General features: G+C 42.8%; 2 protein-coding genes across 8 annotated transcripts; both read left to right on the top strand.

Moving 5' to 3' along the window:
- The first annotated feature begins 767 nt into the window (after positions 1 to 767).
- LOC104810580 (trihelix transcription factor ASIL1-like) lies at positions 768 to 1,553 on the top strand. The gene has a single exon (XM_010536928.1). The coding sequence runs from the start codon at positions 768 to 770 to the stop codon at positions 1,551 to 1,553; it is 786 nt and encodes a 261-aa protein (XP_010535230.1).
- Positions 1,554 to 9,045: 7,492 nt separating this feature from the next.
- On the top strand, positions 9,046 to 16,387 carry LOC104810377. 7 transcript variants are annotated; one of them, XM_010536658.2, is made up of 13 exons: positions 9,047 to 9,489; positions 9,940 to 10,108; positions 10,206 to 10,388; positions 10,490 to 10,589; positions 10,675 to 10,705; positions 10,865 to 10,916; positions 11,137 to 11,289; positions 12,478 to 13,322; positions 13,629 to 14,332; positions 14,422 to 14,754; positions 14,854 to 15,628; positions 15,815 to 15,853; positions 16,042 to 16,387. In XM_010536658.2, the coding sequence occupies exons 2-13, from the start codon at positions 10,050 to 10,052 to the stop codon at positions 16,107 to 16,109; spliced, it is 3,342 nt and encodes a 1,113-aa protein (XP_010534960.1). In that variant the 5' UTR covers positions 9,047 to 9,489; positions 9,940 to 10,049; the 3' UTR covers positions 16,110 to 16,387. The 7 variants fall into 7 exon arrangements, with proteins under 7 accessions (XP_010534957.1, XP_010534958.1, XP_010534960.1 ...); XM_010536655.2 differs by having other exon boundaries at positions 9,046 to 9,489; positions 14,422 to 15,628; XM_010536656.2 differs by having other exon boundaries at positions 9,046 to 9,539; positions 14,422 to 15,628.
- The last annotated feature ends 1,028 nt before the right edge of the window (positions 16,388 to 17,415 follow it).

Here is a 17,415-nt window from a genome sequence, read left to right as displayed (position 1 = left end):
TATATATATATATATATATATATGTATGAGTGTAATAAATAATCCCTTTTTATGTGGTTTGTCTTTAGGCTTTTAAGCGGGGCATTATCAAAAATACCCTTAATTTGCTATATCTACTTCAAGCCCTATCATTGTGACCATGTGACCAATGTGACCGAAATATCGTGTGGTCACATATTGATCCCATTGTTTATAACTTTAAATTTATGATGTTTTAATCAAATGATGAGTAAGATATACAAGGTATGAACATAATGAATTAGTGTGATCATCATAAATTTAACGTTATAATCGATAAAAATCAAAATGTGACCATACTATATTTCGGTCACATTGGTCACATGTGACCAGGGTAGGTCTTGAAGTAGAAATAGCAAATTAAGGGTATTTTTGATATAATACCCTTTTAAGCCAATAATGCAAATGAATACATTATGGTATCTATAATAAACTGATTTATAAAAATCCACGTCAACTTGGAAATAAAAGATGTTGCGACCAATTTTTTATCTTAATTTATTTATTTACAGAGGCGAAAATATTCAAAATTCCAATTGATAGTTTATAACGAGCGCCGGGGCGTTTTGGTAAATTTCCTCCCGTCGTCAGTTACGTGCATTCTGATTCGCGCAGCCGGTAACTTTATCCTCTCTCCGGTGACGAAGCCTCCTCCTCTTCGAATCTTGTTCCGATCTCGATCCAGATCAAGAACCCTATCCCTAATCTCCTTATTCTCCGGTCTCTGAATCCGGCGACTCGCTACGTCCATGGAAGAAGACGACGAGATTCCTCCGGCGACCTTCCATTTACCAGATTTTTCGACGTTGACGCCTCTCACTCAGGCGGAGGCGGAGGTCGGAGGAGGATGGAATACCGGTAATGTCATAGCCTCCGGTTGCGGCGGAGGGAGAGAGGATTGCTGGAGTGAAGCAGCGACGGCGGTGCTAATCGATGTTTGGGGGGAGAGGTTCCTGAGCAGAGGGATTCTGAAGTATGAGCATTGGAGAGAAGTGGCGGAGATCGTGAGCATGGCGGGTTTCGGTGAGTATGGGAAGACCGATGTACATTGTAAGAACAAGATCGACACGGTGAAGAAGAGGTATAAGCAAGAGAAGGCGAGAAAGGCCGCCGGTGGTGGCCCCAGCAGTTGGATCTTCTTCGAGAAGCTTGACCGATTAATCGGAGCCACCGCAAATTTCCCGAGCAGCGATCGTGGCCGTCGTAGAGGAGAGTCCTTCCAGAAGGTTCCAATGGGAATCCGTACGAACAGCCGTTCGAATCTGTACCAATGCCAGACGGAGCAACAAGCCCTTGTGAGAAGGTGTAGTGAATCAACGCCACGGCAGTTCAGGTCGGAATCTGAGTCTGAGACCTCCGGCGACTCCGAAGATAGTCTGCCTCCGCCGCGGATGTTGCCGCCGGAGAAGCGGTTTAAGATAGATAAGATGGGAGGAGGGAGAGAAATGACAGAATTGGCGAGGGCGACTTTGAGGTTCATTGAAGCATATGAGAAGGCGGAGAGCAAACGGCGGAGATGGAGAAGGAGCGGATGAATTTCTTGAAGGAGATCGAGTCGCAGAGAATGCATGTGACATCCTAACCCGTGTACAGTATACGGGTTGTGCCACATGAACGATATAAAATAAAATAATAAGTCGTGGAAGCAAAATCACGAAATCCAAAAACATTTTTAATCAAACTGGAGTAAGCAGCGGAAAATACAAGCGATCAGTATCGGAAAACAACACATGTCCAAAAAGTCATAACATAACCGTACAAAATGCGGGAATACAAGCCCCGGAGTTCAAAATAAAATCCCGTACATGGTGCTGCTTCTCTCAGGCCGTTGTCGTCCGTGCGCTAGGCGTAATCCTCGTGATCTGAAAAATGTAAAACCACGAGGGCTAAGCACAACTGCTTAGTGAGTAGCCCGGGTTGAACCCGGTAAACCCGTTCTCAGTGAGAACGGTGTTAGAACGATGATTCACAATCACATGCAGCAAAGTAACATGCATTATCATATAACGTACATCACACATATAATAACAATCACAATCACACCCGCATGGAGTCCACCATGGGGCTAGCCATAAACCCTAGTCAAGTCAGCATGACTAGGTGCGCATCACACGCCCGCCACTCGCGTGACGTTGGCCGTCGCATCACACGACAATATCGCCTCAAGCGCTTGTCACGTCACGTGACTACCGATGTCAAGTCCATGACACAACGGAAAAGTAAACACACCCGTATGGAGTCCACCAAAGGGTCCAGCCATATACCCTAGTCAAGTCCATGACTAGGGGCACCTTCACGCCCGTCAAGTCCATGACGTTGGCCTTGTCAAGTCAGCATGACACAATCGATCATATCACCCGTATGGAGTCCACCATAGGGTTCCAGCCATATACCCTAGTCAAGTCCATGACTAGGAGCGCGTCCCACGCCCGTCAAGTCCATGATGTTGGCCGTCGTGTCGCACACGACTAATCGCGTCTTAAACATCCGTCAAGTCCATGACGGTGATGGTTGCATCCACAACCATCCACAAACACAATCATGCTTGACTCGTACGCACGAGCAAGCTATACACATGACACACATCATGTGTATATCCCACAGTACAATCACACGTATCACGGTATCCGGTCCCTTACCGATCTACCGCTTAACGCCATGCAAACTACCCCGTATAATCAGCAACGAGTCACTCAAATCATTGTACCGCACATCTCATGCACACGGGATTCGAAAATCATCCGAAAAGGGGTTCCGTACTCTAGAACGGTCGGTCAGGGTGTGGACCGGTCGGTCCAGGGGTCCCATGCTGTCCCGGGGCCGCTCAGGACAATTTTTGAGGTCTCGAACGCAGACCGTTCGGTCTGGAGATGCCAGACCGTCGGGTCTGCAAAAACAGACCGTCCGTTCCAGCTCTGTTCTCTCTCGCGAAACAGTTTTCTGGTCTGACTTCGTTTGACCATATCTCACTCATTTCTCCACCAAATTACGTGTCGTTTGTTGCTAAATGTTCATTGAAATGTCCTCTATCTAATCTAAGTAACAAACCATCGAAATAACACAATCACATCGACGAAAACGAGCTCACACAGACGCAACTCGAGCCACTCACCTCTGTTTCAGCTCAGATCTGGTTTTGGTCGGATTTATTGCCGTTTTCCGGTCTGTTGCTCATCGAAACCCTCTTCTAAACACTCTAGGGATGTCCCCCTTTGAGTTCCCGAGCTCTCCTTGCTCTGGTTCCCCCTGTTTTTCGCCCTTCTTCTCTCTTTCTCCCCTCTCTCTATTTTTCTGCAATCTGTCCAAAAATGGTGAAGTCCCTGACTTGGGAGAGGTTTATGCTGCGAGAGGGAGGTCGAATGGGCTCAAGCCCAGGTCCAAGACCGAGCCTGCATCGCCCTGAACGGATTGGTCAGCGACTTGACGCCGGTGGGCCCCGGAAACGCAGCGAAATACACGTCCCAAGGCAGCAAGTTGGCCACTTGCGTTCTGTCCAGCAGACCTTCCGTTCTGGGCCTGGAACGGACGGTCTGGGCCTAGTTTCGGCCCAGCTCCTCGCTCGTTCGTGGTCCGTTCGTTCCGCCCTTAGCAGTCTGTCCATTCTGCCTTTGTCAGTCTGTCCGTTCTGCATTTCTGGTCCGTCCCGACTGACTTCGATTGCTCCGTTCTCACTCGTTTCTTACCCGAATCGCGCACCGTTTGTTTCTACCCTTCCTTGGTACGTTATCTTTCATGTTCAATCAATAGACTATTGAAAACTCACGTTTACACGATGAGGAACAACTCGAAACGTCCGTACCTCGAATAAAACGTTGATTCAGAATTTCCAGGTTCTACTCAGTTTTCGTTTGCTCATAACTTTCTCGTTTCCCAGTCAAATCGAGTGACGTTTTCTTCTAGATCTTCATTGAAATATTCTCCATGTTTTTAACCTTGTTTTACCTTCCTTTTATTCCCGAAACTAATTTAAATATTTCATACGGGATTCGGGGTATTACAAATCCTCTCCCCTTATAAAGAATTCGTCCTCGAATTCAGAATCTCATGATGTCACCAAGATTTTCTTCATATTCGATATCATCACCCAAAACATAATCCAGATCGTCGTCATCAGAAAACATAAGTCTGATACAAACCGAACGTCATATAAAACAGTTCGTACAACACTCAAGTAAATAGATGCGGATAACTACTACACATCTCTGTCTCGGGTTCCCAAGTTATGTCGGAGACCCCTTGGCTCCGCCACAAGACCTTCACGAGTGGCACTTCCTTCGTCCGCAGCTTCTTGATCTTCCAATTCAAGATCTGCAACGGCTCATCTCGAAAACGTGTAGCCTCTGTAAACTCCAACTCCTGGGGCTGTAGCACGTGAGAAGGATTCGCTACGTACCTCCGCAGCATCGACACGTGAAACACGTCATGAATATTGCCCAGCTCTGACGACAATCGAAGATGGTATGCAACAGCTCCCACTCTCGCGACACGGGATAAGGTCCGATGTAGCGCGGCTTCAGCTTTCCGCTCTGCCCGAACCTCGCATGACCTCGCATCATCTGTATTCAGAGAAAGGCATAATCCCCGACCTCAAGCTCGAAGTCTCGACGTCGCTGATCGGCGTATGACTTCTGCCGGTCCTGCGCCGTCTTCAGATGGGCGTGAATCCTCCGTATCACCTCCGTTGTCTCCTCCACAATCTCCGGCCCGAACTCGCGACGTTCTTCGATCTCTGTCCAGCACAACGGTGTCTTGCATGGTCTCCCGTACAAGGCCTCGTATGGAGACACTCCGATGCTCGTGTGATGGTTGTTGTTGTACGCAAACTCGCACAACGTCAAGTACCAGTCCCACGGAGCTCCCCACTCCATAATACAAGCTCGGAGCATGTCCTCCAGAGTCTGTATCGTCCGCTCCGACTGACCGTCTGTCTGAGGATGGTATGTCGTGCTTATCTTGAGCTTCGTCCCCAGTGCCTCCTATATCGCTTACCATAGGCGTGATGTGAATCAGGCGTCCCTGTCCGAGATGATCTCGTTCGGAACCCCATGTAGATGCACGATCTCATTAATGTAAATATGCGCCAACCGTTCAATCGGATACTCCTGCCGGATGGGAATGAAATGAGCGGATTTGGTTAATCGATCCATGACTACCCAAATGGCGTTCTTCTTGCTTGGCGTGAGCGGTAATCCGACAACAAAGTCCATGGCGTTCGAATCCCACTTCCACTCAAGTATCTCCAGCGGTTGTAGTTTTCCTCCCGGCATCTGTTGCTCTGCCTTCACCTGTTGGCAGGTGAGGCATCTCGCTACGTAGTCTGCCACATTCCTCTTGATCCTCGGCCAAGTATACCACTATCGTAGTCCGCCACACCCGTAACCCGTGTAAGTATACGGGCTGTGCCACATGGACGATATAAAATAAAATAATAAGTCGCGGAAGCAAAATCACGAAATCCAAAAACATTTTTAATCAAACCAGAGTAAGCAACGGAAAATACAAGCGATCAGTATCATAAAAACAACACAGTCCGAAAAGTCATAACATAACCGTACAAAATGCGGGAATACAAGCCCCAGAGTTCAAAATAAAATCCCGCACATGGTGCTTCTTCTCTCAGGCCGTCGTCGTCCGTGCGCTAGGTGTAATCCTCGTGATCTGAAAAATGTAAAACCACGAGGGCTAAGCACAACTGCTTAGTGAGTAGTCCGGGTTGAACCCGGTAAACCCGTTCTCAGCGAGAACGGTGTTAGAACGATGATTCACAATCACATGCAGCAATAGTAACATGCATTATCATATAACGTACATCACACATATAATAACAATCACAATCACACCCGCATGGAGTCCACCATGGGGCTAGCCATAAACCCTAGTCAAGTCAGCATGACTAGGTGCGCATCACACGCCCGTCACTCGCGTGACGTTGGCCGTCGCATCACACGACAATATCGCCTCAAGCGCTTGTCACGTCACGTGACTACTGATGTCAAGTCCATGACACAACGGAAAAGTAAACACACCCGTATGGAGTCCACCAAAGGGTCCATCCATATACCCTAGTCAAGTCCATGACTAGGGGCACCTTCACACCCGTCAAGTCCATGACGTTGGTCGTGTCAAGTCAGCATGACACAATCGATCATATCACCCGTATGGAGTCCACCATAGGGTTCCAGCCATATACCCTAGTCAAGTCCATGACTAGGAGCGCGTCACACGTCCGTCAAGTCAATGACGTTGGCCATCGTGTCGCACACGACTAATCGCGTCTCAAACCCCCGTCAAGTCCATGACGGTGATGGTTGCATCCACAACCATCCACAAACACAATCATGCTTGACTCGTACACACGAGCAAGCTACACACATGGCGCACATCATGTATATATCCCCCGGTACAATCACACGTATCACGGTATTCGGTCCCTTACCGATCTACCGCTTAACGCCATGGAAACTACCCCGTATAATCATGCAACGAGTCACTCGAATCGTTGTATCACACATCTCACGCATATAGGATTCAAAAATCATCCGAAAAAGGGTTCCGTAGCCTAGACCGGTCGGTCCAGGGTGTTCCGGGCTGTCCCGAGCCCTCTCAGTCCAAGTTTAAGGTCTGGAACGCGGACCTCCGGACTGAGACATCAGACTGTCCGTTCTGGGTGTCCAGTCCGTCCGTCCCGGTCCTTAGAGTCCGTCCGTTCCGGCTCTTTTCGCCCTCGCGAAACAGTTTTCTGGTCCGACTTCGTTTGATCATATCTCCCTCATTTCTCAACCAAATTCAGTCCCGTTTGTTGCTAAATGTTCATTGAAGTGTCATCTATCTAATCCAAGCAACAAACCATCGAAATAACACTATCACATTGACGAAAAGGAGCTTACACAGACGCAACTCGAGCCACTCACCTCTGTTTCGGCTCAGATCTGGTTTTGGTCGGATTTGTTGCCGTTTTCCAGTCTGTTGCTCGCCGAAAACCTCTTCTAACTCTCTAGGGATGTCCCCCTTGGAGTTCTCGAGCTCTCCTTGCTCTGGTTCCCCCTGTTTCTCGCCCTTCTTCTCTCTTTCTCCTCTCTCTCTATTTTTCTGCAATCTATCCAAAAATGGTGAAGTCCCTGACTTGGGAGTGGTTTATGCTGCGAGAGGGAGGTCGAATGGGCTCAAGCCCAGGTCCAAGATCGAACCTGCATCGCCCTGAACAAATTGGTCGGTGACTTGACGCCGGTGGGCCCCGGAAACGCAGCGAAATACACGTCCCAAGGCAGCAAGTTGGCCACTTGTGTTCTGTCCAACAGACCGTCCGTTTTGGGCCTGGAACGGACGGTCTGGGCCTAGTTTCGGCCCAGCTCCTCGCTCGTTTGTGGTCCGTTCGTTCCGCCCTTAGCAGTCCGTCCGTTTTGCCTTTGTCAGTCTGTCCGTTCTGCATTTCTGGTCCGTCCCGACTGACTTCGATTGCTCTGTTCTCACTTGTTTCTTACTCAATCGCGCATCGTTTGTTTCTACACCTTCCTTGGAACGTCCTCTTTCATGTTCAATCAATAGACTATTGAAAACTCACGTTTACACGATGAGGAACAACTCGAAACGTCCGTACCTCGAATAAACCGTGGATTCCGAATTTCCAGGTTCTACTCAGTTTTTGTTTGCTCATAACTTTCTCGTTTTCCAGTCAAATCGAATGTCGTTTTCTTCTAGATCTTCATTGAAATATTCTCCATGTTTTTAACCTTGTTTTACCTTCCTTTTATTTCCGAAACTAATTTAAATATTTCATAGGGAATCGGGGTATTACAATGCAGTTCTTGAAAGCCCAGATGGAGATAACACAGATAAGCTAGAGATCATAAAGATGAAGAACATGTAAGCAGTAGCTAAAGATCCAGCAAATTGTTCTTGTGGTATCTTCTATGCTATGATTCTAGATTGGTAGAGTGGATCATAAGGTTGATGGATGTTGTCGAATGTGTAAAAAAATGTCGGAATTGATCGGATGGGCTTCAGTGATTGGTAGATTTGACTAATGTTCATCTTGATAAACAAGGGTTTATCATAAAAGATTCAAACTTTGTAAACCAAGACGCTCAATTTTGTAAAAACTCCTTTATAATCTAGAATCCGGGTTGAGTCTTAAGATAGATAGATATTCATCTAGATTTCTTCGATCATCTAAATCTAAATCTAAGGATAGTATATGTTAATTTTGTTTGAACTACATATTGATTTACAAGCTAAAGTTCAATTATTCGAGGATTTAAGAAAGAATCTATATATACGTATATAGGGGTGTTAATTTAGATCCGATTTTCGAAACCTGGTCTGATCTAGCCCAAAAATTAGCAAATTCCGGGTCTAAATTTTTCGATTTTAAAAAAATCGAACTTTCGGATCGGACTCAAATCAGGTTTTGGATTCGATTCGGGCTGGCCCGAAAACTCGATATTCTTTAAAAAATAAAAAAAATATATTTACAAGGGAAACATACGGACCGACCCGAATCCAAAACCTTCAGACCGAATACAGATTCGAGTCAAGTTGAGTCGGTACGACCCGATTGACAACCCAAAAATATATAGATTCGGAAAAAAAAAGTGAGTTTTGTTAATAAAAAATCAGATATCTTATATATAATAAATGCTATTTAATTTTTTAAAAGTATAACATTATTTATAATTTTTTTGTTCTGAAATTAATTTTGATCAAGAGCGAATAATTTCTAATTCATTCAATCTATTAATAAATACATTAGAATTCCAATACAAATGCAGCCAATTCTCCATTTTATTGAAATAAAAAAGGTAATATGGTATTTTAGATTTTTGTTCCGACTTTTTCTGCGGGCCCATAATTTGTTTATGATTGTCTTGTCCTCCAAAAGTTGGGAAGAAATGGAGGTTATAAATTTATTTATTTTCCTGGTTAGAACTAATAAGGTCAAATATAAAATATTAAATCTGAATATGCGAAAATGATACTATCTCGGGAAATTCTCACTTCTACTGATTAAATCTTTTTTTGTTATTTTTCTTTTGGTTCCTTTTCAAAAAATTCAAGTTTTCTCTCTCAAACTTCACGTCAACCAAAAATGGTGATTTTTGTCTGAAACACGTTCTCTCCCCCCCCCTCTCTAGATTCCAGTTTCTCTCTCTACTGTATCTTTAGAGAAAGGGCGTTTACGGCGGAGGGAGAGAGACGATGGAGAGAGAGGGAAATCACAATCTACCAGCGGAAGCTATTCGGGAGCGGAAGAATTGAAAATTTAGTTTGAGGTTTTGTGTGTAAGCCAAAACAATCGCCATTGATAGGGTTTTAAGGAACTTTGAGAAGAAGAAAAAGCTTAAAACTTTTTCTGCAGAGGCTGAGCAGGAGAAGATAGAGAGAGCCGATAATGAGTGTCAATATTTCAATGTGAATCTGGAAGAGACCGATTCATCAGAGAAACGAGAAGATCTCGCTTGTCTCTACTCGCAGGTGCGCTCTGACTTTGAAGGATCGGACAACCACTTTACTTGGCTTCTTGGGTATATCTGATTCGTCTGCTTCGGACAGAACTTTACTTTGTCTATTACTTGAATCTCCATTTTTGTTTTCTCATGGATGTGATTTTCTTTGATCGTCGAAAATCACTTTCCTTTCCTGAATCGACTTTAGAGTTTCCATGATTTGGACTCTGGATCTAGCAATGTACTTGATTCTGAGTTTTGTGAAGCTTTGGGTTACCATTTTGGTAATCTCTCCTTTAGTTCAGCTAAGCTGCTTAAGGTTTCTATTTTTAGCGCCTGTGTATTGCGATAGTCTTCTATTTGATTTCCCATGTCAATAGGTTAGTCATGAGAAAGTTTTTCCTTTTCAATTTCTTGAGAAGAACTTGGTGTAGCTTTTATAGTTTTAGAGATGACCTTTACCTTGTTGCTTGCTTAGCATCTGAATCAAGGACTAGCCCTTTTGGGAGTGGTGTTCAAGATTGTGGATTAAGGCTATGAGCTTGATGATGGAGATTTTGTAAAGGGTTGTGTAATACCGAGCTGAAGATGAAACCCATTACACCCCTGGACTATGCCATCTTCCAACTTTCCCCGAAACGATCAAGGTAATTGTATCACAGAAATGATTCTTCTTTTCCCGGTTATAGCGCTGGTTCTTGCTAGGGTTTTTAGATAATCTTTTCTTCTTTCATTTTCTGGCAGATGTGAATTGTTTGTCTCTAGTGCCGGGAATACTGAGAAGCTGGCTTCTGGACTAGTGAAGCCATTTGCTGTTCACTCAAAAGTCGTGGAAGAACAGGTTGCCGAGGCAGTCCAGTCTATCAGGCTACAAGTTGAAAGCAACATAAATGCTGAGACTTGGTTCACAAAAGGGACACTTGAGAGGTTTATACGCAATGTCCCGAACTTGACATTCTTGTCTTTTTTTTGGACATCAGGGCTCGTTCTAACACTTTTGGTCTTTTTCTATGCCTTCGGTGTTCTAGGTTTGTTCGGTTCGTTAGTACACCTGAGGTCTTGGAATTGGTAAATGCATTGGATGTGGAGATGTCCCAGTTGGAAGCAGCCCGGACAATATATACTGAGGTAATTACAATCTTTATAAACTTCGATGAAGCAAACTCAGTGTTAACGTTATATCTGTACTGAGTTTTCTAATGTTTTATTTTAGGGGACTAGTGATCAGAAGTTTGCGTCGAGAGGTATGAATGTTTGTCTTCTGGTTGTATTATTCTGTGTATCGGCTCTGAAGGACGGTTCTTTAAAGCGATGTAATGAATCAGACAGTGATGTCTAAGTCAGTATCGACACTAGATAATTATTCTGTCATGTCTTGCTGGGTTTGGCATAACCTGGCTCAGCTTTTCTTGGTTCAGATGGCACGGGAGCTATGGCGGCAGCCGATGAGACAAAGTAAAAACTCTGTTTCTACTACTAACGATCTTCCCTGGATTAGGAGCATCCTTTCAAGGCTGATATGATATTAAGAAGGCTTCTAATATGCTACCATGACATTAGCAATCTCTAATACAGTTTCCATGCACTCGCCTTGTCGTGGACATGCACACATCTGCTCTGACTTGAACGCAAAGTACTCAAAACTAACTTTTCCCCGGTTTTGTACGATTTCCAGGAAGGAGCTACTGAGAGCTATTGATTTACGACTGGCTGCAGTTAGGCAGGACCTAGCAACCGCATGTAATCGTGCTTCAGCCGCCGGTTTCTATCCTGACGCTGTCTCTGAATTAAGGCAATTTTCTGATCGATTTGGAGCCACTCGCTTGAAGTAAGTATTTTTTATATCATCTATTATCCGATGGGTCTTTCCAATGAAGCATTTACAAATACCGACTAGAGCCCTTTCAGACAGAAAAGGTAGGCACTGTAGGGCGCCAGCCGATGAGACAAAGTAAAAACTCTGTTTCTACTACTAACGATCTTCCCTGGATTAGGAGCATCCTTTCAAGGCTGATATGATATTAAGAAGGCTTCTAATATGCTACCATGACATTAGCAATCTCTAATACAGTTTCCATGCACTCGCCTTGTCGTGGACATGCACACATCTGCTCTGACTTGAACGCAAAGTACTCAAAACTAACTTTTCCCCGGTTTTGTACGATTTCCAGGAAGGAGCTACTGAGAGCTATTGATTTACGACTGGCTGCAGTTAGGCAGGACCTAGCAACCGCATGTAATCGTGCTTCAGCCGCCGGTTTCTATCCTGACGCTGTCTCTGAATTAAGGCAATTTTCTGATCGATTTGGAGCCACTCGCTTGAAGTAAGTATTTTTTATATCATCTATTATCCGATGGGTCTTTCCAATGAAGCATTTACAAATACCGACTAGAGCCCTTTCAGACAGAAAAGGTAGGCACTGAATCATGAGTTCTATCTTTTCCAAAATACCGACTATCCAAATTTTCGGTTTTTACAAATCAGCATATTCTTGTATCCGTTGTTGCTTGGTGTACTATGCGGTTGAGGTTTCTAGTCTCTCAACCTTCATGTTTGAGCCTCAGACTTCTAGTGATGGCTTTGATGCTTTTTGTGAAACTTGAACTCGTGTGATGCTGACATGTGTTTCGGTATTTCGCCTAAACAAACCTTAGACTTCAAAACTGGTAGGCCTAATTTCTGTACGATTTCCTAAAAATGTATACATGTATATATATAGTCTCCTATGTATCTTTAATGGCTGACACACTTTTTCCATAAACAGAAATCTGAACAGACATTCTATACGCCTCAGTGGATTTTAGATTTTAGGTAGGGTTGGTCTGATGGAGACTTTAGAACTGCTTTTAGGTGGATGAAGATGATTTCTTTGATGACTTGGATGGCCAAATGAAACTACAAGATCTGGATATCATCATTTAGTTACTGAAAGTCAAGGCCACTTTTTTAGCAGAGGCCTGGCCCTTGTATATCTTCAAGAGTTCCAATTGTGTATCGGTTTTTCTTAATTTTCAGTGAAGCATGCACCAGATTTATCTCACTTTGTCAAAGAAGGCCAGAGCTCATCAGTTCTATGAGAGCCACTTTAGAAGACGAAGGCATACGAGCTTCTTGTGGATCTGATATGTCTAAAGATGATCAGAGCGAAGACCATTCTGGAATGGAGGAATCTCAACTTCCGACTTTTCACCAGTCCAGATCCAGTCTCAACTTTTTCATGCAACAGAGTAGCGACCAAAGTGAAAAGAATGAAGAAGAGGATAAGGGTCCAAAGGTGAATGAGCAATCGGCAAGTCAGACCAAACAACTCACAAGAAGGCTTAGCGTTCAGGATAGAATCAATCTCTTTGAGAACAAGCAAAAAGAGGGTTCGAGTTCTGGAGGGAAACCAGCTGTATGCAAAGCCATGGAGGTGAAAAGACTCTCTTCTGACTTACCGTCTTCTACGGGTATGGAAAAGTCTGTGTTACGGAGGTGGAGTGGTGCTAGTAGTGACATGAGCATTGATTTGGGAAATGACAAGAAGGACGGTGCTGATGATAGTCCATTGTGCACAACCTCATTCTCCAAAGATGGAAGCAATATATATCCAAAACAATCTGTCAACAATGGCCAAAAAGCTCAAAATGGTTTGAGTGATTCTGCAAACTCTCACAGAGTCGAGGAAAAACATAGTTTTGACGTTGTTGGTGATCCGGGATTGATGGACCAAGTAGAGTTTCAGAATTCGAGTTCTATTTTCTTGAAGGTGCAATTGAATATGAACAGTGGGAACGGAGGAACGGAGGAAACTCAGAAGAAAGAGCTTATATCTTCAGATAGGAATCCATCATTGGCTGAAGAGAAATCAGTTTCTGCAGGTTAGTGGTTGATGGAGTAATGCGATGAAGTTTTTAGTTCACCAGCAATTTGCTGCATTATCTTTCTTTCTTTCTGTATGCTTAACTATGGTCACCCTCTCTCTTCAGTGGCTTCTCTCTCCTCTTTCTTCGTATGCTTAAAATGATCGTGACCACTAAAAAATTGATCGTGATCATCCTTGGAGAATTTATCTCCTTTTCAAGAGCTGTTGTCTTTTTTGTTTCTTGTTTCTTTCCCTTTAATCTGGTCTTGGAAAATTAGCAACTCTCCATTCTGATTATTTTCTTGCACTTTCTTTCTTTTAGTTTCTGAACAGATGAAAAGGGCTTATGATCCAAGCACTGGAATTTGTTCTGCTGATGAGATTGTTTCAGAGAATGATGCTCTGATACGTCCATTGCCATCGGAGGAGCACGTACAAAGGGCTAGACCAACAAAGGGAAATCAAAAACTGAATGACGAGTTGAAAACGAAAGCGAACGAGCTTGAAAAGCTATTTGCTGAACATATGCTCCGTGTTCCTGGGGAGCAATCCAGTGCTTCTCGACGAAGCAAGTCCGGTGGAAAGCCGAGTGAACAGCTTAGAAGCCCTGCAGCTCCGGAATCGTTTCCTCCACAACTACCCGATAGGAAGACAATGGCGAAACCTGCTTTAAGATCAAGCGATTCAGACAACTTCAGAACTCCACCAAGAACGAAGATGGTTGAGAACATTGATTATGGGGATACTATGAGGCAGAGATTTCCTGATCTCAGCTTTTCTGGTGATTCAAAAGGAAAGTTTTACGCAAAGTATATGGAGAAAAGAGACGTGAAGTTGAGGGAAGAATGGAGTTCTAGAAGGTCTGAGAAGGAAGCCAGATCGAAGGCAATGCAAGACTTACTCGATCACAGAAGTGCTGAGATGAAGGCCAAATTTTCTACTTCTGCAACAAAAAGTGATTCAAATGCCCGACGAAAAGAGAAACTCGTGTACTTCAAATCTATGTCGGATGCTAAAAAGGAACAGGTACTTACGTTTTTCTGCAACTGAAGACTACTTGTAATAACTTATGTTTTCTAATTAATCTGATAATGTAATGTTTTGACTTTTGATAGCATCCAATCAGCTCATTTCAGAGTGAAGAAGATGAGGATGTATCCAAGAGCTCTCGGAATAAGAAGCTTCAACAAAACAGAAATCATATCTTGACTATTCGAACTCCGGCTGCATCAGCTTCACGGTCAGAAGCTAAAGTTTCTACAACCAGAACTGTGAGGAGGAGAGGGCAATCAGACAAACCTCTTGCACAATCTGTCCCTAACTTCTCTGACATCAAGAAGGAAGGCATGAAGCCATCCTCCGGAGCTGAAAAAACAGGTCCCCGTTCACAGGCGAGAAATCTTGCCCGACCCAAGAGTATAAATGAAGAAGAAAAGCTGCTGAGACAGGTAAACCTCGGGAAAACTGCTTCTGAAGCTGCTGAGTTGGCAGAGTGGTCTCTTACAAAGTTTGATGATGATGTCGCTGTCCCTCTGAATCTTGACCAGGAGCAAAATGATAGAGAATGTAGCAATCTTGGACTCAGTATCTGTTCTGATATTGCCAAGGTAAAAGCTTCAGCGGGATCAGAAAGTTTCAGAAATGAAGGGAAGTATAGTGAGCATGCCCTTGATGAGTCTGAGGGATCAGAGGAAATGGGGAAAGAGGTGGTGGAAGAAGATCTTGAGGCCATGGAAGTGGAAGTCTGTACCGATACAGAAAATGTGAAACAAAGACTAAGCCAAGGGTTTGAGGATGCCTCAAATGCCCAATTGCCTGTTACTATGTTGACTTCAAGGCGTCAAACCGTTGCCTCGTTGATGGATTCACCGGGTGAAAGCCCAGTTTCTTGGAAGCATCAATTTTCATTTCCAAACAAGGCCTCTGATTTTGATCCTTCTGTGGATTCTCCAGTGGGTAGTCCCTGGAATTTTCCTTCTCTTAACCAAATGGAGGAGGATGCAACTCAAATGAGAAAGAAATGGGGAGGAGCTGCCCAGAAACGTGTAGCTGCTGGTAACAATCCATATCATAACCAACCCCGAAAGGACGTGACAAAAGGGTTGAAAAGGCTACTAAATTTTGGAAGGAAACCCCGTGGAACGGAGAGTTTGGTCGACTGGATATCAGCTACAACATCTGAAGGAGACGATGATACAGAAGATGGTGGAGATCCTGCAAATCGATCATCAGAAGACTTGAGAAAGTCTAGAATGGGATTTTTACAGAGTCATCCCTCTGATGAGAGCTTCAACGAGAGCGAACTGTTCAACGAACAACAAGGTAACCTGTTCTTTACCGAACTACTTGTTGCATGATCAAGTAAATGTCGGCTCAAGAAAAGAACCTTCCGGACAAGGTTTTGATATGTTCTTGTGAACTTCATATCCTAACCTGCTTCTGGATTCTGTGTTCATGGCCATCTGGGTCATGAATTATGTGACCTAATCTCAGTGCTTCTTGTTTCAGCTGGTGATTCCATCCCAGCTCCTCTGATGAACTTTAAAGGTAATCACTTGTTCTGTTCCCGAGCCGTCCTTGTCTTTACACACTTGCTCTATCTCATCATGACTAGATTGCGCTAACATGCTAAGTTCTGTTCTATCTGATAAGCCATAGATCTTATCTCCTGATCCATCGATAAGCCACAGATCTTATCTCCCGGTCCGTCCGTAATCTTTTGCTGATTGATGCAGCCCCAAGGTCGTTCTTTTCGCTCTCCAATTTTCGTAGCAAGGGAAGTAGTGATTCAAAGCCAAGATGAAGAGCTCGAGATTCAAGTTCTTGCAATCAATAAAAATCTCATTCGACGACATAGAGGAGCGATATATACACATATATATATATACATATATGTATAAATATATATGTGGTAGGGATGACATGAGCATGAGCGTGAAATATTCTGCATGCAATATTATGTGCTTGAATATTACCTCTGTCTGCGAATATTATGAATAAATAGTCATAATTCTTTTGTTACAACTGATGTAAAGATTAAAAAGAATATAACTTGGAGATAAAGTAATTTTGATTGTTATACATTTTGTTTCAATTCTTTTTAGAATTTTTCGCTTTTTAATTGAAAATATATCCATAAAATTCAGAGAAAAAATCACTGGGATTATAAATATATTTCTAATAACCCTAGTGTTTAGAATATTTTAAAAATACTAATTCTTTTTTATTAGAAAGCTCATTGGTTTAACAAAATTAAATTCTGATTGGATTTTACATCATCTAGTAAATGATCTATCTATCCTTATGCTTGCGTTTAGATTCAAATTTATGATTTAGTTTTAAATATAATTTTGTACTTAAGTCATTTAAAAAATAATTTAAAACAAATACTTTCACAATTTTAATTTAAACCATCGTTTATATATATGTTAAATGAATCGATATATTCAAATTTCCCATCTTCCTTTTCTTTTGTTTTTTTTTTTAATATTTTTCTAAATGAGATATGGTTTTATTTTGTGTTTACATGTCATGTTTTCAACTTATTCAACAGACCACGGTGAATGGGCCTATTTCACCCAAAGTAAATAACGGGCCGTTTGGGTCTGGCCTAAAGTCGTTTGGGGCTGAAGAGCAGGTTCTAAAATTTCCCCACGCGCATGATGCGCGAGTACATCCCAAACGCCTGAAATCCCTGGACAATTTTTAAGTTTCCGATCATTTAAGCGCGTGGGAAAAAATACGTCTTTTTCTTTGAATGTTTTTTTTAATAAAATTTTTCTTTGAATGCTATTATTAGTTAATTAGATAATTACCATAAGAGAAAAAAAACTACGCATGCAATTTAGTTATATATTTCTGAGAGATTTCAAGTATGATGATTATGTCTTGTAATTATAAGCATTATTGTTAATAATATACAATAATAGATAAACCGTCTCTTTAAGAAATAAGATTAGAAATAAGATTATGTTTTCTGGACAGCCAACTACTTTTATTACATTTTTTTATAATTTGAAAGTTTATCGAATTTTTGACCCGATTACATCTTTTAAAAGAGCGGAAAAACCCATAAAAATATCTTTCCTTAAGTGATGTCTATTTTTGTT

Source organism: Tarenaya hassleriana, unplaced genomic scaffold, assembly GCF_000463585.1.
Source record: "Tarenaya hassleriana unplaced genomic scaffold, ASM46358v1 Cleome18, whole genome shotgun sequence".
NCBI classification, from domain to species: Eukaryota; Viridiplantae; Streptophyta; class Magnoliopsida; order Brassicales; family Cleomaceae; genus Tarenaya; species Tarenaya hassleriana.
The sequence above is the reverse complement of the archived record's forward strand: the minus strand, read 5'-3'. Positions and strand labels throughout refer to the sequence as shown.